Genomic DNA, 23,721 nt, shown 5'->3' with positions numbered 1-23,721 from the left:
AAGGTCCTCTGCCTAGAGCCTTCGCAGCAACAGAGTGTGTGATGGGGGGGATCTATAAACTGGCCTTTCCTGCTGCAGAGCTTGTGTTGCTTGAGGCCTTGGTTAAGCATGCCGACACAGACAGCTCGTTGCCCCTGTTAAAGAATGCTAACAGTAGTTAAAACAGAAGGTTTTGCAGCTGTCTTTTAAAATATGATGGCGGATGTTTTGGGTATAAGGGTAGTCCATAATTATATCACACTGCTTTATCATTTTGAACAGAGAGAGCAAAATGGCATATGAACCTACAGTCTCTGCACAGAACAGTCAGAGCATTTAGGACCGTTTATAGCACACATTGACAACAAAATGCGTGGCAGGGTGCAGGAGATAGGAAGCTTCCTGCATGTCCTTGGGTTCACTCAAGAACTAGAACCAGTACAACTCCCAATAAGGTATTCCATAAAGCATTCCAAGATTATCAGAAGGACTACACTGTATCATAAAAGAAAAAAAAAAAACCAGGTAGAATATAGCATGCAGAAGCAGTTTTCCAGCTCCTCCCATTGCAGCACGTAAGTGACACAGTTATAGTTAACTTTGGATTATCAATCACTGTGAAACAGAATGGGAAGGTTGTACATTTGAGCAGCTTTTTCACTGTTTTTGCATTCAATGATGAGGCTCTCGGAACCAATACTAGACATGGAAATGGCAAACTACAGTGAAGTTTTAGATCCGACGTATACAGCACTGGAGTTCGAAACTATGCAGATTCTATATAATGGCAATGGTGAGTTCTGCTCCAAGATGCAAAATCAAGCCAGTTAACACAAAAAGTGAAGTGCAGTAATGTTATGAGGAGTTAGCTAAATGTTGTATTAGTGGAGTATTTGGGGTTTGTTTTCAAACTACAAATCTGCCCTTTTACACTTCATCATTAAGTTACTAACATCATAATTATTTTACATTAAGGAAAATAAAAGAAAGGTTATATATAATAAAGTAACTGAATTGTACTGTCACCAGTCAGTTAATCAAAGGAAGAAAATGGTGTATTCAGCAGTTGTTTTATTTACTATAAGACAAATGAATAACTAGTATTGACAATTTGGACGTGACACTGTATTTCTTATATAACGTTCAGAAGGACAAGACAAAATTATCCAGAGGCTTATGAAAAAAATTAACCACTGTTTCTTGATGCCTAGTCGCTGATTGTTGGACTAGTATTTTATTTATTTAAGTGTCAATCTAGCCTTTCTAGGTGTGCCTATATAAACTAGAGTGATTTTTTTAAAAAAATCACATTGACTTTCTAGAAGCTAATGTTTATCTGAGAGAAACTATTTGTGAATGGCTAATGTAACAATTTAGCTTCAGGTGGAATTTTTAATGCAATACATTTTTTAATAAATTGTATCAGTGAGTTAGCTTGAAATAGGAAGCACACTATTTCATTCTTACCATCGTTGACTACTGACCGAAAAAAAAAAAAAAGGAAATGTCCAGCTATTAGAATGAATAAAAATCTTAGGCAAATTAAACTGCTCTAAAATGACTTTCCAAATCTTCTAATACACTTAAAAAACTTGTTGTATTGTACTATAAAGTATATTTCATAGATCTATTGTCGTATGTATTTTTAAAGGCAGAATGAATGTTTAGTGATTCGCAGGAAAAATACTTAGCACTTGCATTTCCACATATTCCTGCCTTATAGAACTGAAGTTAGTTTTTGTTGTTGGGCTTGAGGTTTTATCTGAATTTCTGATATTACTTTACAGCAAGCTTAGTAAACTGAAAGACAGATGTGGTTATTGATTTGGGAAGAAAAAATAGACCTTTATGCCCTAAATGATTTTGAAGCTGTCAACCATGATTATGTAACTTTTAGATGATTTCTCTGCTTTTTGTTCTAATATGAGTGATTTCATTGGTCATTTGTTTTTTGCTGAATAGCACTTTTTCAGATCTGTTAATGTTACATAAAATGGGAAAGCAGGTTAAGGAGGTTATGCTGTGTTGCATTACATGTTGATGATAGAGCTAGTTAAATTATTGACTGTGATTAGTTTGATAATTATTAGTTATTATGTTTTATAAGTTTTAAGTTACTAGGTTTTTCTGTTTAGAGTTTGCTTTGAGTTTATCCTAAGTGCTTTCTCACAGAATTTGTAAAGATATTGTCTTGTAGCTACAGTGCTAACATTCAGAGAAGCTTAACAAACCTCATTCAGGCAGATTATGCAGTTCTGTTAAATAAAACAATTTTGCAAAATGAGCTCAATTTCCAAGACAAGGAATATCAAGGAAAATAAGTATATCCTTGTATACGTACACAACTTACATTGCTATGAAATATTTCATTACTAAATTTAAATATTGTATTTTTAATTATTCTGCTGTCATGATGATGCAAAAGTACAAAACTCCAAAAGATAGATTTTATATTATTCTAGCTCAAGTTATTCTGTAACCCATTTTTAAAAATAATTTTCCAGTCATGACAAACCTAGTTTTAAAATAAAATCTTTACAGAACTGAATTCTTACCTTTAAGATTTCATTTTTATTTAATCAATTTTTAATATATTTCCTATCAGTTTTGTCTCTGTAAAACAGAAAAAAATGTTGCTTTTTCTCTCCTTGTCTAAAGAACTCTGTTTAAATTAAAAGCTCTTCAGGACACAATGAAAATTTTATAATATATTTGTATAATACATTTCAGTTGGATCTAGTACAATATGAATAATAATGTGTATCAATATTAACAGTTTTTACTTTTCAACCTGTCCACTGGTCATGAACCCATGGACTTGACTTTTAAATGCATGTTTGAATAACTAATTGACTCTTTCCTCTCCCTGACCAAACAGCTACAAATGTTTAGGGCATACTGCAAACAGCTTTCCTTTCAGAATACCAGAAGCACAACAGAAAAAGCTATTTTGCATTTATTTCTTTGAACATGTCTGTTAAACATTGTGACTCAAAGAAGAATAAATGTACCTGTTTGGATTTCAGGTGAATTTCTTCACTATTGTTTACAGTATTCAGTGACTAATTATTAAACACGTAGCTAATATTCTCTTGTGCAAGTAAAGTCTGCACCGATGTTCCTTTGGAAAATTTGTTCAAGAAATAGCACTTAGACAGTCCTCTTAACATGCTCTTTTTTTTCAGGTGGTACTATGCAAAAATTGTCTGTTTTTTTTTTTTTTGGTCATGTATGCAGTTGTATCTTAGAATTGTGGAATCATAGAATCGTTAAGGTTGGAAAAGACCTCTCAGATCATCAAGTCCAACCGTCAACCCAACACTACCATGCCTGCTAAACCATGTCCTGAAGTGCCATATCTACACGTTTTTTGAACATCTTCAGGGATGGTGACTCCACCACTTCCCTGGGCAGCCTGTTCCAATGCCTGACCACTCTTTCAGTACAGAAATTTTTCCTTATATCCAGTCTAAACCTCGCTTGACACAACTTCAGGCCATTTCGTCTCATCCTATCGCTAGTTATCTTGGTGTGATAGCTGCCAGTTATTGCCAGCTCCTGTGAGAACTCATGTATGAGATCTACCAGCTGACTAGGCAACATTGCTTTGTGCCAAAGTTCCTCTTCGTGTTAGTAAGAATGTATACGCAATTACACATGCAGAGTTACACTTTAATTTTTAACCCCTTTCAGTCAGAAGGAGTTTAGAATAAAATTCTTGTTGCAAACTTCATAAATTCTGCTAACCTCTCTATAACTTTGAAAGTGCTCATCTGAATAACACTGGATGTAATTAGATATGCCATGCTATATAAATAGGAAGTGTCAATTAAAAGAGAAAAGGCCTTTATTTAAGTACAAATTGTTCATGAGACGGTTGTTGAGAGTCGTGTCCGTAACTACATATGTTGTTCTTGCCTCTCCTCAGATAGTTCAGGAGAAGCTGTCAACATGAATGCTGCTGACAATGGAGTCAGTAGTCTCTGTGCAATATGTGGAGACCGAGCAACTGGAAAACACTATGGTGCTTCCAGCTGTGATGGATGCAAGGGATTCTTCAGACGCAGTATACGGAAAAACCATGTCTATACATGCAGGTATTTAAAAAGTTAATCTAGAGGCACTAAATTAATGAATTGGAGCAAAAATTACTTTCAGACCTTTTCAGACTTTTCAGAACTTGTAGGAGTATATTCAGTTTTTCTTAAGGAATTCTAAACAGCACTTTTGATGAGCATGTGATTCATGGTTTATTCTCATGATTTGGAATAAATGCCTTTTCGTCAAGACTACTTGACACTGCACATTCTAGATACCACATTCCAGATGTATGTTTATATTGTTGATATCATTATGTTTCATTCTTTTATTTAAGATTACAAAGGTCATTGCCTGGAAAAAAAAAAAAGGAAAAATTCTCAGATTTTCACTGGCAAAGTGAAAAGTGTAGTTCTTCACTGTTTTCTAAGAATTCCCTTCCTTTTTTTTTTTTTTAAATGAAGGCAATTTCTGAATAAAATGCATAAGATCTGTGACCGTTGTTTTAAGGACTGTAGAAGCACATCTACACATCTTCCCACTTTGGGTGACACACTGCTCTTTTGAGTGACCATTTCTCACCTGCCAGTCTGAATGGCAATCTGCTAATTTCTGGATGTCTGGCTGCCCAAATTATCGTACTGCAGGTCTGTGCACCATGTTTGGCAAATTGGCTTGTGCATGAGTGAATCCATACAATATCAGTTTTAAGCCGTGCACAGAACATATGGATATTTCTGTGAGTTTAGACAAATCACTAAAAGCGAAAAGCTTTTGTAAGAAATGCTTGTTACTGGCAGGGTTGTTTGCTACACTCTTCCTTGATTGCTTAACACTCTTCTAAGGAAATCTCTCCCTTATAGATATACCACAGTGATATAGCATAGACATAACCCTAAAGTGGAATGACAAAAGCTGATATAAGTGATTCCAAGAAGTGCTCTGTGAAACATAGATCTATTTGTCTAACAAACACGTGCACAGCAAAAATGCAGAAGCAAACAGGGAGAGGAGGAGATGCCTCATATACATTGCCTTTAGGTACACATGTAGGTGTGCACGAGAGCTTGGGTGAGCCTTCCTGAAGTGTCATGCTCTGTGTGTTTCCTCAGGTCTTTATTTCATTGTGGTGTTAGAAAATTTTCCTCCCAGTTCTTGTTTATGTTGTCATCTGTAATGATACAACATGTAGCTTGTTCATTCGTATCTCCCAGAACGAGTAAACTTTGCCAGCCAAGGGTACTGGTTTTGCAGCTGAGGGCTCCTCCATGCCAGTGACACTTGGCATTTGCCCTGATTGTCCTTTCCTTTTTCTGTTTGTAGCTTTTCTTCTTTTTTCCCTCCCACTGTTTGGTGCAGCCAGTTACTGACATATGTCACATGTAAACTGAGGTGTAAATGATGCACATAATTCCAAAATTTTCCACACTTCCACTTTCCAATGCGTACATGTATCTCTACATACACATATATTCCTGCAAAGTGAGCAGATATGAAACACCTCTCAAGACTGATTAATTAAAAATAAAAATCAAAACAATGGAAGAAGAAAGTCTGTGGTTATAGGCATTATCCTGACAGGCCAGATGAGCTGGCTTTCTTCTTCATAGTCAGGGTGCCGCTTTATTAGTGGTTTATACATCTACCTTTTCTTGTCTTTAATAGATTCAACCGGCAATGTATTGTTGACAAGGACAAAAGAAATCAATGCAGATATTGTCGTTTAAAAAAGTGTTTTCGAGCAGGAATGAAAAAAGAAGGTAATAGAATCATTTACTATTTGATATACAAAGAGAAATAATCTAAATTATTTTTATAACGTAATAAAAATTCTAAAAAACTCCAGCAGAATAATTCAATGGAAAGTCTGCTATAAGGCCTTCATGATGGAGAAATGCTTTTATATTGAGGGGAAATATGCGTCATCTGATTTTCAGGTGGGTAAGCAGTTCTAACACATTGAGCATTAGCAAATCATTGTGTTTAAAGCAAATTTGCAGCTGTTTAATCCATTAATCCTGGCACCAAAAATCAATGATTTCTAAGTGTTCAACCATAGCCTGGAAAAGTTCAAAGCGTGAGATTTTCATTTTAATTTTTACCGAATTTGAGTAATAAAATGTCTATCTGGGATTTTGTTTCTACCCTACCAAAGTAATCACAGTGCCAATTTACTGGTTCTTTGCTTGAATTTAAATGTTTGAGGCATTTAAGCCAGAGGAAGGAGTGTGAAGTTGAGTGAAAAAGTAGTGGTAGCTGTCAGTGGAGTGTCCACATTAACTGAAAAAAATTTCTAATCTCATTGGGACTTAATATGGGAAGATTGTTACTTATGCATCTCACTGAAAGATAAGAAGAAGCATGGGTGTCACAGTGATCTTCCTTTCAAAGTAGAAGGACCAGATGACCACAAGAGCAGAGCAATAGGGAACAAAAGGCAGTGGGACTATCAGAGGATTTTTGTTACCAGGTTGTTGGGGCTGTTTCTTCACTGGCAGTTATGATGTAGAGGCAAAAGACGGCCTGATCTGGTTCAAATAAGCACTTGAAAATGGTTCATCACAAACTTTGCTGTCTGTTTTCTTTGGAGCATAGTGCATCTGCCTGAAGGCCACTCTGCAATGTGAGTGTGCAGTTCTCCTGTACTGTAACTAGGTTATAGTATTTTTAGTCTATACATAGTTTCTCTAAGATAAAGGAAGCTGTTTCTTTACGCTTTCATGTATCTACACCATAGTACTGCTTTGCTAGTGACCAAGTTTTAGTATAAGGTAAAATGGATTTTCTCTTTGCAGCTGGATGGTGATATTCTAAACAGCATTATACAGTGCGTGTATGAAACAGGTTTGCTGATTCTTGTGGATCTCCTTGAACACAGTTAAGCCTTTTGGAACTCGACCCATTAAAATCAGTAACATATTGTATATATATTAACAATCTGATGTGAAGAAAAGGGAAGACCTGTGTGTCTACATCAACCCTAAAAGTTTTGCAAAAAGCAGAGCTTCATAGACTTTCAAAACCTAAAATTAAAGAACAGTTTAGCTCAGAAGGGGCATCTGGAAGTCAGCTAGTTCAGTCCCCCATTTAAAGCAAGGCTAACTTCTAGGTTGAGTCAGGTTGCTTGGGACCCTGTCCAGCCAGGTTTATACAGTCCCTGAGAGGGAAGATTCCACAGCCTCTCTCAGCAACTGCTTCCAGTGCTTGACCACCCTCACTGAGAAGAGTTTTTTTCTTTATATCTAATTAGAATGTGTCTTACTGCAGTTAGGATAGTGTCCATTGCTTCTTGCCCTTTCACTATGCATCTGAGAAGTACCTGGCTTCATTTTCTGTGAACTACAGAAATTAGACCCAAACCTCTGCCTTGGTCCTCTCATTTCCACATAAACAAAGATGTCTCTCTGCTTCACTTTATGCATCTTGTGCATTACATCTCCATAGCCCTTCGCTGGACACTGCCCAATTTTCCAGCATCTTTCGTGTACTGGGGAGCCCAAAACAGAGAAATAATCACTTCCCTCAAGATTCTAATGCAGCCCAGTGCATAGTTAGCTGACATGGCCATGAAGCATGCTGCTGACTCATGTTTGTTAAGTGAAGATATATCCTGCACAAAACTTTTAACCTAACTTGCACTGCTCTGCCTCCTGTGGTCCCACTAGCTATAAAACTTTCATTTTTCATTGCGTCCAAGCCATGTTTATTCAAGGCTTCCCAGTGCTAAAATAATTCAAAATGCTGAACTGTAAATTTCACTGCTTGTGTGTTGTTATATGCCTCTCTACACCATCAGGGGATGTCTCATAGAGTAAGTGTAACATAGTCTGTATGAAAGTTTCTCAGCTTGTTTCTAGCAAATTGCCTTCTTCTCATCAAGGCAAAGGTGAGAAGGGCTTCAGCAGGTAAAAGCTATGCAAGCCCTCTTTGAACAAATATTCCTCCTTCCACATGGAATCTCTGTTTAAGGCAATTTTAACCTGAACTGACAAGGCTTTAGCAAGTCAGACAATCCAGTTTAATAATCCAAAATTATGCATACACAGAAGAAAACTGAAGCATGAGTCTCAAAGTGCTCCACCAGTGACTTTCACTAGTGATTGTCAGAATAGCTTACCGTTTTTCTAATACTAATCAGCACTGACCTTATTTTAATATTCTGTGGCAGCACTTTAGCTGCTGAGATTCAGTGAAAGTTTTTTTCTCCATTCTTTTAAATGGAGAACTGTTTTAAATAAAGGTTATTTTTTTTTGTTTCCTGCCTACATGAGCATTTAGCACTTTGTGTTTATTACTGCACAACATTTCTTACTTTGACCTTAATAAAAGGCCCATCAGTGAGTGTCCTTGGCAAAAAAGTTAGTATACCTCTGGAATAAACTATGTGCATTTTTCGGATAAACCCTGAAAACTATTCAGTGTATAAAATATTTTTTTTATTGAAGCCTTTGGTACTACTTCTGAATTCTGTAATGCAACTTGTTTCCCACAAAATGGCAAACATATCTTTGGAAATAAAGCTGCTGCTCTTAAAACATTATGAGATTCCTGCTGCAATAAAAAGATTTTGATCAGCACGATTCTTTTTTTTTTTTCTTTACTCCTTGTCCTAACCTTGGACATGATCTAGGTTTTAGAAAAATCTGATTGATAGGTTTTTTTTTTCTTCCTCCTTCAATTCAAAAGTAAGCCTTTCTGCTTCATACGCCTTGCATGTGCTGATTAAGGATTCCTTATCCAAAACTCTTCAACTGCTTTTTTTTGGACTCCATGAGACAAAATTTACTGGCTTGAAACTTTTTTAGTGCCTTTTTTTTTTTTTTTTAAACTTGGTTGATCTTCTGTAAACTGGCTAGGAATGCAATTTCATTGAGGAGGAGCATGAGATTGAGTTTCAACATTATCTTACTAGTGGATTAAGTTCATGAATCATTACTGTTTCAGGATTTCTCACAGGAGGGCATGGGTAGGGCTTTTACACTTCATCTGATTGAGACATTTTGTCAGTTGTGGTGTTGTACCTCTTGACCTGTTCAGTGGTCTGGAGATGTCCATTTCTACCATTATCATAAAGCCTCATTTATTAAATTGGTTAAAATAACAAAACGACAGCATGTGTTCAAGTTCAAATGAAGAAAGAGGTTTTACTGTAATAAAGCCAGTCACACAGTGCTGATAATTCAGTAACTATCTAAAATTAGTTATATGTAGTTTTTACAGGCAAACACTATACAGATAAAGACCATAAACGTGTTGTCATCCTTCCTCATTACTCACAGCTAAAAGCACAAGGTCTTTTTTGAAGGTCGTACCTTTTAATTCTTACAGTTATCTAGTAAGTTTCTGAAATGATCTTGTGTGGCAATGTCTGTAAGTCAATAAATGAGATGATTATTATTTTCCAGCTGTACAAAATGAAAGGGACAGGATAAGCACAAGAAGAAACACTTTTGAAGGCTGCAGCATTCCCTCTATTAGCACATTGTCACAAGCTGAGACGCTCTCCCGCCAGGTACTGAGATCTACCACAAAATTATTTGATGACTTTAAGACCATTTTTTCTGAAGTTAATTACTTTTCAGTTTCTTGTTTTATTAAATATGATTATCAGGATTACTTTTTTCTAGTTCCAAAATGCACCCAGCTTCCTCTTCCCAATGAAAGAATCAGTGATAGAATAAATTCTTAAAGCAATGTCAATAAAAAAAAAAATCTGCTTTGTCCAGGACAACATGTCCCAGGCGCCTTTCTTAATAAAGCTTTATGATTCTTACTGCTTTTAAATCTGTCACTGTCTCAGGCAGCTGGTGGCATCTACCTATCCTTGAGGCTGATTTTCCCATGAAACATTAGGGAAAAAATTGTCCAGCGCCATTACATTCAAAGGGGTGTGGACACTTATTTCCTTAAATTCTTTTGAAAATCCAATTTTTAATATCCTTAGATATTATAAATACGGCAAGCAGAAGTGTTCCAACTGCAGAGTCTATTCACATCTCGCTTTTAAATTTTCTTTGTCTCATCTGAACTTCATTTTGTTCTTTTTTTTTCTTCCCTTATCCAATCAATTGCTGAATGGAACAGTCTCCAGTCCTTTTCTGCACCTCAGTAAATCATGGTCATTGATTCTGCATTCTTGCACCTCTTACTAACTTGCTTAGAATTTAACTGCTACCTTTATGATTTCATGTTGACTGATTTATACATCCCCAAATGTTTTGTAATCTCATCCTTTATCAGCATCTCTCTTAGGGTAGAAGTGCCTGTAAAGAATTGATGCAGGAATTACTGGGTGATAGTCTTTGATACATATTGCATGTCGGGCAGACTAGATGAACATAATGGACCTTCCTACCTTTCATACCTATACACTATGAAAAATATATCTATTTTTACCTCCTTAGTAATTCTTTGAACTTGCTTATTGTGCTTTTTTTTAATGTTACTCCCTTAATCATTTCCAACTTGTATATGCAATTCATGTCTTAAACAGAATCACATCCTTAGTCTTTCCTGCCACAAAGTTCTTTTCAGACAATAGATTCCTGGCCTAAAGCATCACCTTGCATATACACACAAATTTATTCTACTCATTTTTTGGTATCATAGAATCATAGAATCATTTATGTTGGAAAGGACCTTTAAGATCATCGAGTCCAATCAGCGCAAAAGAGATCAAAAACAGGAAAAAGAATGGGGGAGAGGTTGAGACAGGGATAAAAAGACCACCAGAGAGACTGGGACGACAAAGAAGAAGGAAGGGAAGACTGCAGGGATAAGAGAGAAGATATCTGAGAAGAAAGATGTTTGCGAGATGTCCATGAGGAAAGAAAATCCAAGAAGCATCACAGAAATGAAAGCAGCCCGAGTCCTCCTCAGTCACCCAAACGAGCACTTTCCTGATAGTGATACTCACAACAGTGGAGATGATAAAAATGAAAAGCACAGACTTCTAAGCCAGGTTGTGTGGCCACAGGAATCCCGGTTACTGAGCCCTTGTCATGTTACAGAAGAGTGGCAGTCACTGGGAAGAAGCAGAGCAAAAAATCAAACAGAAAGGAAAGTTCCCAGAATTATGAAGAACCAGAGATCAAAGAGAGGGTTTCTTCAGCAGATAATCAAAGAGGGCAACCATATGCTTCAGATAGCACCTAGTCCACGCTTCAGGAAAATCTTGGACATTGCCCCTCTGAAGAAAGAAATGCTTGTGACGGAATGCATGATGACAGCGAGAAGTCTCAAGTGTAGAAAAAGGCCACAAAGAAGAAGAAAGATTAGGACAGTAGGGTGGAAAGGTACGCTAATGAATCAATGACCGGGGAAAGCCAGGTCTTTTCACCCAAGAAAGGTCAAAAAAAGAAAAATGTAGAGAAAAAGCAGAAGAGGTCCAAGGGTGATTCTGAAGTTTCTGACAAAGAAATTGTTCCACATCATAAATGGAAGAAAGGCCCAAGAACCTCCTCTGTAACAAAAGAAGAATTGGTTCTTTTCAAGTGGTTTCTCTCCACCTGAGAAAGCTGTGGCAGAAGTCCCCCAAAAAAGAGAAGATACAACATTTAGTGACTGGTATGTGGTAGTAGGAGAGAATTGCTCCCACTATGCCGAGCATATATGAAGATACACTCTTGGCCTCAAAGACCAAGAGGAAACCTTAACATGATGGAGAAGTAAAATCTTAAAAGTCCTTTTTACGTCAAGCACATGGGTCTGTAAGATGAGTTCAATCCTGAGGAGAGACATGGAGGAGGTGTCACAGATCATTGTCCCAGTCCTTCAGCTGCAAGATGAGGAAGAAGGTGTCATTCATCTGTTTTAAAATTTTCATATTAAAATAGGGAAAATGAATTATTTTGTCCCTGAAGATCCCTTACAGAGGGTAATTGTCCAATGCAATTTTTCTCCTACAGGCCTAAGAGAAGCTTCCAGGATTATGTAAATATGAAACGTGCATGCTGGACTCTTGTAGGAGTAAATGCATGTGTCTCTGATGGTTCTCAGGACAATAGGGATCTAGTGTTATATTGTCATGTTCATCAAGTCATTAATGGGTACAAGTTGCATCGTGTTTCATCTCAGAGAAAAAGGAAATTTTTTACAGTTAGAACAATCAATAAATGGAACAACCTTCTCAGGGATGTGGTGGAGTCCCCATCACTGGAGGTTTTCAATATGTGATTAGACAGGGTGCTAGACAATGCCATCGAGGCTCCCTTTCCCAGGAAAGGTTGGATGAGATGATCTTTTGAGGTGTCTTCCAAGCTGGGCTAATGTATGATTCTATGAACCATCGACTTCCATGTTGCACCCCAGAAATGAGAGGCAAGTTAAGCAATAGAGAAATAGAAGGAGGAAAGTTCACAGCTTCCTATCCTTGTGAAGAGATGTAACCCTAGGAGTCCACAATGAGCTCTGTGGGAGTCATCCCATGAATCCCAAGCAGAAGCTTACCAAGTCATTTCAGCACAGACTCTGTAGTTCATCCTGGAAGATGTAATTTATAAAGATCCATAACTTTGATTAGAAGGTACTAAAGGAAGGACATCGTATTAAGTTCATGAGTCAATAAGTCTAATATTTAAAAATCTGTTCTTTAGCTTCTTGAATTAACTTCAGCTTTGTGTATGGTGATATCTTTTTCTGGTAGATCAGAGCACCTCCTTCTATCAGAACTCTCTTCTTTGTGTACGTACTTTTGAATCATGATCAAGACTCCACTTAGTCTTCTGGTGGAAATATATTTAATGAAATGTATTTAATTTCTCTACTCTCTTTCTGTACTGAAGGTTTTCTAGACTAAAACATTCTGATAGCTCTCACCTGAATGATACTCAATATTTTCAACATTATATTGGTAGAATAGATGCCGGAAATGGACTCATGATTACAGCAGGGATTTCACAAATGCTCTGTCTACAAAAAGACAATACCTCTAACCTTTTTCATATATCATAGCCTTTGAATTATGTGGCTGAGGTTTTTTTCACTTGCCTAGCCGCTGTATTTCCCTGAGAACTAATGTTCAGCTGGTTAACTGCCATTAATATTTAAGCTGTTTTCAACTACCATATTATGCAGAAAGTGCTGAGCTTTAGTTTAGAAGTGCAACTCCTTTTGACCACCCAAGGATAATGGGATTTTACCACAGATCCCACTGGGGGATTTAACAACCTAAATAGAATCCACCATCCTGAAATTTGTAGGTACACAATATTGGAAGACAAAACAATTGGGGGGGGCGGAGGGATAAACTACAGAATATCCTGACTATGATTTCTGTAGTAAAACATAAGGTGAAAGTCAGTTTCATAGGACTTGTCCAGTGGTGGGGTTTTGCTGTTGTGGTAGGATCTTTTTCCTTTTTCTTTTTCTTTTTCTTTTTCTTTTTCTTTTTCTTTTTCTTTTTCTTTTTCTTTTTCTTTTTCTTTTTCTTTTTCTTTTTCGTTTTCTTTTTTGTTTTCTTTTTCCTTTTCCTTTTCTTTTTTTTTCTTTTTCCTTTTCTTTTTCCTTTTCTTTTTCTTTTTCTTTTTTTCTTTTTCTTTTTCTTTTTCTTTTTCTTTTTCTTTTTCTTTTTCTTTTTCTTTTTCTTTTTCTTTTTCTTTTTCTTTTCTTTTTTTGATTTATTTCTATTTTATTTTTTTCTTTTTCTATTTTTTCTTTTTCCTTTTCCATTTCCTTTTTTTTTTTTTTTTTTTTCTTTTTTCTTTTTCTTTTTCTTCACTAGTATGAGAGCAGCTATAAACTGACCTTCTGTTCTCAGGCTTGGTTTTATCTTAAATTGTCTTTCCTGCCTGGCTTAAGGGCAAGCCTGGTTTTGTTCTTTTCCTTAAAATTCATTAAGAATTTCAGGATTTAGGTCAGTGATTATGTGAAAGTGCCCCAGCTTCAGGCCCAGAAAGATATTGCTCTCTTCTTATTTCACAGAACACTGTTCACTGCAGGTGGTCTAATGCACACTTATATCCTTTACATTTGCTCTGAAATGTCTCGGGCCTCTGCCTATACTGTGACTTTGTCATTACAAAACATTCTTCTCCAGGCACTGAAACACCCTTGTTTTACCTGCTAAAATTAATGATACTTTTCACTAGAAGAACATGCTACCACTTTATCTCTCTCTTTCTTTGCCTTTAAAGTTACAGCATGCTCCTATGAGCTCTTTTTTTTTTTTTTATGGAATAAAGTAAATGTCAACTATTTTAAAAGAATAAAAAACCCCACTACCCCCCTACGCATAGTAAGGGCTCTGGTATATTTTAAAATAGTATTTTGAAAAGAGAAGCTATTATATCATGATCTGAATAGTGTAATTTTTAACATACACACTAGTAATAACGAGAAATATAATTTTATATTTTACGTGCAGACTAATGGTCTGTATTGTCAAGGAATTTCTCAAGAGTATGCGTGATTACTGGTGCAATTTTTTCTTAAATATTCTGTTAACCATTGAAAAAGCAGTTATATGAAATTTAACATTGTTAATTTTTTTCTCTCCCTATGTCCAGATCTCAGTCTCCAGTCCTGGTGGTAGCACTGACATAAATGTCAAGAAAATTGCTAGTATTAGTGATGTCTGTGAATCTATGAAGCAACAACTTTTGGTGCTGGTGGAATGGGCTAAATATATTCCAGGCTTCTGTGACTTACCACTAGATGACCAGGTATAAGAGGAGACCAAAGAGATAACTTTAACTGCTGTCCTGTTGTTTCTGTGATACTGAAATGTTATGGTATAACACTCATTTTTTTTCTTATCAAATGGAGGTAGGTCCTAGGCCCACCATCTTAAAATTTTTTAAAGTTTTGAAATAGCACCACCACAAAAAAAACAAATGAAATTTATACAATTTTAGCACGTTAACAAAAAGAAACAACAAACCAGTATGTCTTTCAGTGTTTTGTTTTTTATATTCTTTTGGAAGCAGAGATACCAAGGTGCATGCAAAAATGAAAAAAGACATTGTAAAAAAAGCCACATTTTTCTGACCTTGCAAAGCATTTATTTCATGTTCACCTTTTATAATAATATGGTTTAAGACAGTGTGTTATTTAATGTGAAGCAGGTCTTCCCCTCTTGCAAAAAATAAAAGACTTTAGAATCTTGAACAAATGCCAGACATACTGATATCAATCCATAGCAAATAATCTTTCATATAATACAATGTACTAAAATTATAGATGAATGTGGGGCAAAAAAGCATCAAACCTTGAAACTTCTTAAGGTTTTTTTTTATCACAGAGGTCTGATCTATCATCACATCTCTAATATATCCTAATATATCGCTGAGTTTCAGAGTAAGTTGTGCTGGCACACTCAGAACCAATGTCTCCACGTTGCAGTGAGGAGTTCGCTCACCGCCCACCTGGGCAGGAGATTAGCTCATGGCTCAGGATCTCTTGATTCCAGTCCACCAAAATCTCATTCAGCTTGAAAATGACTCTGTGAAGTGTAATTGTGTAACTAACTCCTCTGTTTTACCTCTTCAATCTCTGTTTTTAACAAAGTCCTACAGGGAGGGTTAGATCATCCTTGGGTTTGAGACTCAAACTTAGCTCATTACCTCTTACACTCTTCCTCAGGAACAGGGAGGTGTGTCAGGCCACAGAAGACCCCTCAAATAGAGGCTTAATGATGCCTTTGCAGACCTACAGAATATGATATGTATGCACAAGCTCAACATACTGGAATAAGTTAAAAATCTGTTCATGTGAGAGAATGAGAGTTTTAAATGCATTGGTAACAAAAGGGCAACAAAAGCAAGCAAAAATATTGCTGTTTTTATCATTAAGGTGGGATGAAGGAAAAGAGAAGGGATCAGACCTCATTAAAAAAAATATCAGCTTAGAAAGGTAGGATGAAAACACCCCTGCAGTGCTTCAGAAGTACATGTTGGGAAATACTCCAGAACCTTAAGTACTTTAGAAGAGCAGTGAAAAAGTTATTTGGAGTTAAAACAAATGCCACTTTTTGCATTTGTGATGGCCTTTTCTAAGGGGTATTGTGCATTTAGTTATAAAATAAACCATCTGATTTTGAATAAATGATTCCTGATCTGGGAAACAACCTGATTTACAAACCACAGAGCAGGCCAGAGCACATAAGTTAACTCTACTGAGAACCTGAAAAGTCTTAACACATAAAGTATTCCTAGGTGCTGTGTAACTTTACATCGCTCCTAAAGTATTGTCTTGGGTTGGTAAGAAAAGAATTACTTCCCAAGAGAGGAGTTCCTTGAGGAAATAGAGGCCATCGCTGAAGTTTCAAACAGTCATGAAAAAAAAAGGAAAGTAAATAGATGACAAAAAGTAAACTAATGACCACATTTTTAAGTGCCTTCCTGGTATGAATCAGGTTTCTTCTTTGTTGACAGTAATGGATATTTTAGCCCACTGGCTTTGTTAGGGAAAAAAACTCTTTTAAAGTGCCACATAAATTTTTGCTTCAAGGTGAGAAAAATGCAACACTGATAGTGCCAAATTTACTGTAACAGTTCATTCCAGCCCACCGGAGTCTTCAGCATCATCTTAAAATTCCAGAGAAAACTTTGTTGAGGGAATAGGCACTAGCAAATAAATGCAAGTATCTTATTTATTAAGAAGTATTTTGCAGAGTTGTATATTTAAATTCTAGAGCAAATCCTAGAAGTGACAGAGGATGACAATTACATTCGCTGTTAGTACAGTGTTAAGGTTTTTAAATTTGCTTTACGTTTTGCATTAGATTCTTAACAGTCTTGAACATGTACCTGTATCCGAGTACACTCACGGTAATATGCATCCTTATTTCTTTTGCCCTTGTTGGAACTTACTGCTTTATCTTCTAATGAGTCTGCCTTTTTTTTCTGGAGGTTGCCCTGCTACGAGCACATGCTGGGGAACACCTGTTGCTTGGAGCAGCCAAACGGTCCATGGCATATAAGGACATTTTACTTTTAGGTAAATATTGGCTGTGTTTTAATTAATAATGATGATGTTATAGTACGTTAGCAACCATGTAATCACTTATGTGGGACAACTGCTCTGACAGAATTAAAGCACTGCATTCTGTGAATGTTAAATAGCTACTAATGACATAATGTCACGTGCCCTGTTGCAGCAACAGCAGGTGGACAGTTTCCTGTCTGTTAATATGGCTAAAGATTTATTGGATACAAGAAAACACAATTTAAGGGAGTTCCTGGCAAATTGTCTGCTTACATGAGCATTCTTTCTGCACCTTCATCCCATAAAAATACAGAACAAAACAATGAAAAAAAACCCATAAAAACCCTTTGCTTAAGAGAGGAGCAGCCAACCTGTGGCACATGTACTAATTTCAGTCTTTGTGAAAACCATTTAGCTGATGCTTCCCCAGGAGCCCTGCAGACATAGTCAGAGAAGATCCCACAGGCTGGAAAAATAGTTATCCTGCTTTCTGCAGCTCTCTTTCCCAGGAGCCCTCTCACTGCTGCCTTGACAGTCGCCACATGGCCATCATGTAAACAGCATGCCTGTTGTCTCCTGCCATGGGGGAGATCGGTGCATCCATGGTAGCTGAGGAATCCCACCTGCATAAGCATGTTCTTGGTCAGTTGACGTGACTCCTTCACTAGGTTAGATAAAGAGACCATGGCTGTTAGGGAAGGAGACGTCGTCGTGTGGTGGAAGCACATCATCCCTTCATTCACACAGCGGAGAGACCCAGTAATATGATGAGATGTGTACCTGTGTGTAGAGTGACATGATGAGGCATTTGTTAGTGCTGTTTCACACAGTACCCTGCCAGTCTGAAGTGCACCCCGCCAAAAATGGTCTCATTAAACATGTGCAGCACTTCGCCTGTTTTCTGACCAAGTGTGTATGTCTTCTTGGACAGGATTTTTGATGTGAGGCAAGACTGAAGAATAGAGGCTCAGACTAGTTTCTTCACTGGAGGTGTGGTACAAGGCAGTTTTCTGCTATTTGTTCTTCCTCTTTGGACCTGCCTTTTCATAGATCTAAATCAGCTTGAATTTACTTTTACATGTATCATAACATTAAAGGGACAGGAAGGGCTTGTTCTGGGGATACTACTCTCACCAGCAATCCTTTGAAGTTAAAAACTATACAAATTACCTTCTTAACCTAGTTCTCTCTATGGATACAGTTTTACTGAAAAAATTTACAGAAATAAAAAGTAAATATTTGCAGCTTTGTTGGGATTAGTAGGTAATAAAGACAAATAATGAGGAAATAATAAGCAGAAAATTATAGTCAGCATCCCCAACATCAGCATATATACTGGAAGAGGAAACAATCTGAGGCTCCAAGGCTTATTTCTGATATGTGGAGACAGAGATCTATATAGCTTATTAGCAATTTTGGCATATCTCTTGTGATATAATCATCAACTTTTCTTTCAAAAACTGCTTGGTGGCTTCTGGAAGCTCTGTGGATTTCCCACTGTTCTCACCACTTATGTTAGACGATTTCTGGGCAGAAGGTGAATTTAGATGCCATGATGGAAAATTCCTCAAAATGGAAATTTGAAATTAAAAGAGCATGGAAAAGTCATTCTTTTCTGAAAATTTTCTGATGCTGCTAGACTTTATTAGAAGTAACATCTGCGAGAAAATGAAGCATTCCTGGTGTTTCCTCTGGAAGAAGGCTCCTTTGTCCATTGACAATTCCTGATCATTCAGCTTGGGATATGTTATTTTAATGGGAGAAGAAGAAATTTTAGATCAGTTTACCATTATATTTATCTCTTATGTAAAGTTAAAGGCCTACTTGCTCCATGCCTATGCATTTAGATGTGGACCTCAGTCCTGTGGGCTAATCAGTAACTGTGCATGAGTGGACATATTTACATGCACAGGTTATTTACTGGGTGACAGCTGTATTTTACACATATGCTCTATTTGCAAAGAACAGTTTTGTATGATACAAAGGAGAGCTGTTACATGAACAAACGCTAAATGATTTGATTAAGCAAAATGAAATATGTTTTTGAAAATGGACTTCGTCTAGTACATTACATCAAAGTCTTTAGATCAATCCACATGTTGGTATTCTTTCTCTCCAAGGCAACAATTACATAATCCATCGCAACAGTACTGAAGTAGAGATCAGCCGAGTGGCAAATCGGATTCTAGATGAACTAGTTCGACCCTTCCAGGAAATTCAAATAGATGACAATGAGTACGCTTGCTTGAAAGCAATTGTGTTTTTTGATCCAGGTACCTTTTCAAAAATATCTCTCAGAATTATTGTGCGTATGATTATATTGAAAATAATTTTTGTTGATGTAGCATCTCATCATGTTATGTAGCTGGATGGAAAAGAATAAAATGAAAAAATGTAAGATACTCCTTCGAAATCATAATCTGCCTTGACTTTAAGTTTTTGTAATTTTTTTTAAGATGCAAAGGGCCTGAGTAATCCAATGAAGATTAAAAACATGCGGTTCCAAGTCCAAATCAGTTTAGAGGATTACATTAATGACCGTCAGTATGACTCCCGAGGAAGATTTGGAGAACTTCTGCTTCTACTGCCTACACTCCAGAGTATCACTTGGCAAATGATTGAGCAAATACAATTGGTTAAACTGTTTGGAATTGTTAAAATTGACAGTTTGCTTCAGGAAATGTTACTGGGAGGTAAGCTAACAACTTGTAAAATTTACCATGCTGTATTATGTTGAGTTTAATACACTGGGATGTTGAAGGAATTGTGATGTAAGCAAGCACTTTGACCGCTGCCTCACTGGCTGAGCTTTGGGTCATATAATTGTTTGCTAAATCCTACTTGTTTTGACTGCTCATCTTGTTAACTTAGTTGTACAACTTCACATTGTGCTGTGTACTTCTCAGCCATTGCTGGGTATCTAAACATACAATTCCTCAGGCAGATGGAGGAATCCTTACAAATATTTTATGAAATCCGCTGTTAATGCAGTCAAAACAGTGAAAACAAACACAGTGCTTAATATGGTTGAAGTCTGGTTAAATTGTTTAATGAACACCCAGCGGCAATTATTCAAATTGCCAATCAAAATATTTGCTTTGCTGAAATGTAATTATTACAGTATAAGTCGCTGGCAACAACATGGTCTTTTGAATTGATATATGCTCATGTTATTTTTGCAGGTACTTCTAATGATGCCAGTCATCTGCATCACCCAGTACATCCTCACTTAGCCCAAGATCCACTAACTGGCCAAACTATCCTCATAAGTTCAATGTCTGCTCCTGTACATACAGAACAGATGTGTAAGTAATTTCAAGTTAGCCTTCTGTCATAACATGTCACTGTTACAGTTAAAAATTAATTAGAATGCTGGCCTGTCAGTACTCATAAAGTTGTTTCATCATCGTTCTTAAATTAAAATAATTATGCATTAAAACCAAATGTATATAAACAGTGTAAAGTGGGAGACTTTGACCTGAATTTAATGTAATTTTAAAAATTCAGCACCATTCTGATATATTATTTGTTTTACATGCACAACATTTAATAAACTAAAAATTCTGATAATTAAAATATCCTGTTTGCCTAGCACGTCAAATGTAACAGAACTTCCTTTTGAGGAAGTAGTATGTGTGTGTGTATGCAGAATAGATCAGAATATAAAAATATGTAATTCTTTCTATATTCTTTTTCAGCAACTCCAGAAACACCATTACCTTCCCCTCCTCAAGGTTCTGGGCAAGAATACAAAATGTCTACAAATCAGGCTTCAGTCATTGCACAGCAATCTGTTTTGAAACAAAAACCATTGTGATAATGTTTCTCTGTCTGTCTTGCTCTTCCTTCCTTCCTTCCTTCCTTCCTTCCTTCCTTCCTTCCTTCCTTCCTTCCTTCCTTCCTTCCTTCCTTCCTTCCTTCCTTCCTTCCTTCCTTCCTTCCTTCCTTCCTTCCTTCCTTCCTTCCTTCCTTCCTTTTTATGCACTAGATGAATTGGTACGACACTTGCACATTTAAAATCTCAGGATAATAAAGTAAATTATTTCCTCAGCAGCCACTACTGTGGGTGTTTCTTAAAACACCTCATGATTTGGAAAGTAATACACACTGTTCTGACTGCTGCATACATCTGTAACAGTGGATGCTGCAGTCTGACAAATATGTATAAAGGTTGATATTATTTTTAGGTCTTTTAACTGCACAGATTAATTTTTAATTTCTTGTTTTAGTTGTTGTCTTAATGTTATTGTTTTAGATGTGTATATAATTTTTTCATTGTGACGGAACTGGTTAGTGCTTGTTTAGCTGTGAACTGTAGACATGAAAAAGTAGGGTAATCAAACAAAAGGTAAGATTCCATTAATAGTAAAACAGTAGGCTACCAAAAAAAACACATGCATTAAATGAAAAGGAGAAAACTTAACGGACAGAAATACCCAACTGATTTAAAAAAAAATTTTGGTTTGAAAGAACCATCTCTTTCAAGTAAAATGTCAGCAAAAGAGTTGAATCCTCCCTGCTTACCTATTTGTATGAGTCAGAGGGCCTTCCATGTGCAACTATGTTCAAGGACTTTTTAAAATCTGTATACACAGTAATGTCTCTATTGGTCAATTGGACAGTGTCAAGGCATAGGTGCAGGCATTTGTATTGCTGAATTGTTAGAACAGGGACTGGTAGGTTTTTAGTGAAGACTAACTAGTACTCTCCCAACCAATTTCTGGGCACACTTTGGGAATTAGGCCAGTCTAGGGACACTTTTCACCGGGTGCTTTGGATATGGCCACCTCTCTTTAGGGGCACGCAGAGTGCAATGAGGAATATGGCCAGACCATGCCACTTGACCTCAGGGCTGGAGTACAGACTTTATACTGTTTGATTTACTAGTGTAAATGTAGCCATTGTGTTTATTTGCCTCACTGGCTGGTCAATGCATGTTTCAGCAATCACTCTAAACTTCACCTGCAGGGTAGTAGTAGTTAGGTAGTAGCTCTGTGTCTTGAGAGATATGGCTTACCTAACTCAAGTGGCAGATGTGCCTGAGTTCAGCTCCAGATGTTCCTGATTTGAGCCATGGTATTTCAAGCTAGAAGACAGCCAGCACACCAAATACTCATCCTCTGGATTTTTAAGAGTTTTCAGAAGCATGAGATGAATTGATTTAGTGTGACAAGCCCCCTTCTCCTCTTCATGCCCTTCCAGTCTGGGGGGATCCAACACCGACTAAGTTTTGTGTCTGGAGTTTATAATAACCCATCTGGGTTTGGACCCTCTGTGGATTTGCACAAAGGGGAGCTTGTGACACATGCTCACTTGAACATATACTCACTCAGTTACAATTTGTGAAAATGATCTATTATGATATATAAAGTAATTTGTTGTTCATACAATACTGACTTCATAAGAAAATCACCACTTTGCACATTTAATTCATTACAGACAGCAAAGATTTTCCTTTAGTACTTTAAAGTAGACTTTCTTCCCAGAAGTTATGTAAAAGACAAAGAGAGAAAAAAGAAAGAATAAAATACTCCAGTTTGCTGAACTATTGCAAAGAGAAAACACAGTGGAGTCAAAATTCTGCAAGGTGAGATGTTGGTCATCTTGAACCAGAAACCTGCATTAATCACAACATTTGAAGATGACGTAATTAAAGCTCTGGCTTTTAAAAGTTGCTCAAACAAACTGATACGATTCTTCAGATACATTTTTGCAGGCAGGAAATGCGACACAGTGAATGCTGAGCTGACCTGAACTTTCAAAAGGCTTTAATGAGAATACACTTACCACCAGGTACATGCTGTGTTTCTTTCTGTTGTTTTGAAGTAGTTGCATTTGTAAATTCTGCATACAGTAGCTCTTAATGTTTACCTTTTGCTTTTTAGAGTGTTGTTCTTTTTACTGGTTACTGCTTATTTTTTATCAATGCATTGCTCTTTTTACAAGTCCCTTTTACTGAGTTTTTATGACAGAATAAAGTGCTGAAGCTTTGCCATTAACTTTAGGGGGATCTGGACTGTGCTATTTTTACAAGTTGGCCACCAGCACTTTGTGAGGAAACACAAAGGTAAAGTATGCGTGAGAGATACTGAGCGGCCCAAAAGTTGACTGGTGGGCATCACTTTTGTGTACTAGTTGTAGAAAGAGTGTTTGGCTCAATTTGGATCGGCATGACTTTACTGGGTCAGATTAATTCAGTTGTATAAACGTGGCAGTATTGGTCTGACTAAAAACATTTAACTGGAAATAAAAAGTGCTCCCCAAGTTGGCCACCCTTGCCTTATATAAGCAATGTGCATAATAGCTTAATGGGTTTAGTTTTCACACTGTACTTTAGATATCAAGTGTACAATAAAATGTTTTCACACACTGCCAAAATGTACTGGATGAAAAATATACTTTAGTATTTTATCTGACAAAAAGCCGTTATCTATTTTGTACGATATATTACATTTTTGAATAAAAGGAACAGCACTGTAATTTATTGGGAAAAGCTGATTTATTTTATAAATGTAACATTATTTTTGTAAACTTAATTATGAAAAATCAGAAATGATTAGCTTTGTTAAATATTAAATTATAATGAGATGTAACTTTATATGTTTGAACTCTGATACCAAGTTTTTGTGTTGAGAGTTTGGAATTGAAATCGTTGCTGGAAATACTTCAAATGGACTGTTTTTCATCAAAACTCAATAAAGAAAAATGAATGATCCAAATGACACATTTGCCTTTTGGTAATTTTGTGACTATTTACATAAAAAATGACAATGCTTTATA

At 36.6% G+C, this 23,721-nt stretch overlaps 1 protein-coding gene across 5 annotated transcripts in view; it reads left to right on the top strand.

The window, feature by feature from the left end:
- Positions 1 to 23,652, top strand: part of HNF4G (hepatocyte nuclear factor 4 gamma) — a 66,916-nt gene extending 43,264 nt beyond the window's left edge. For 3 of the 5 annotated variants that reach the window (XM_075415981.1, XM_075415984.1, XM_075415982.1), the window contains exons 2-10: positions 3,908 to 4,076; positions 5,683 to 5,777; positions 9,423 to 9,529; positions 14,523 to 14,678; positions 16,866 to 16,953; positions 19,062 to 19,214; positions 19,398 to 19,634; positions 20,124 to 20,246; positions 20,640 to 23,652. In XM_075415981.1, coding sequence (XP_075272096.1) covers positions 3,931 to 4,076; positions 5,683 to 5,777; positions 9,423 to 9,529; positions 14,523 to 14,678; positions 16,866 to 16,953; positions 19,062 to 19,214; positions 19,398 to 19,634; positions 20,124 to 20,246; positions 20,640 to 20,758 — 1,224 coding nt within the window. In that variant the 5' untranslated portion in view covers positions 3,908 to 3,930 and the 3' untranslated portion in view covers positions 20,759 to 23,652. Of the gene's footprint in view, positions 1 to 654; positions 773 to 2,895; positions 3,006 to 3,907; positions 4,077 to 5,682; positions 5,778 to 9,422; positions 9,530 to 14,522; positions 14,679 to 16,865; positions 16,954 to 19,061; positions 19,215 to 19,397; positions 19,635 to 20,123; positions 20,247 to 20,639 lie in introns of those variants that run through there. The other 2 variants (XM_075415986.1, XM_075415983.1) reach the window with 2 other exon arrangements.
- Positions 23,653 to 23,721: the final 69 nt, after the last annotated feature.

This window comes from Opisthocomus hoazin, chromosome 3 (genome assembly GCF_030867145.1).
Source record: "Opisthocomus hoazin isolate bOpiHoa1 chromosome 3, bOpiHoa1.hap1, whole genome shotgun sequence".
In the NCBI taxonomy this organism is placed as follows: Eukaryota; Metazoa; Chordata; class Aves; order Opisthocomiformes; family Opisthocomidae; genus Opisthocomus; species Opisthocomus hoazin.
The sequence above is the reverse complement of the archived record's forward strand: the minus strand, read 5'-3'. Positions and strand labels throughout refer to the sequence as shown.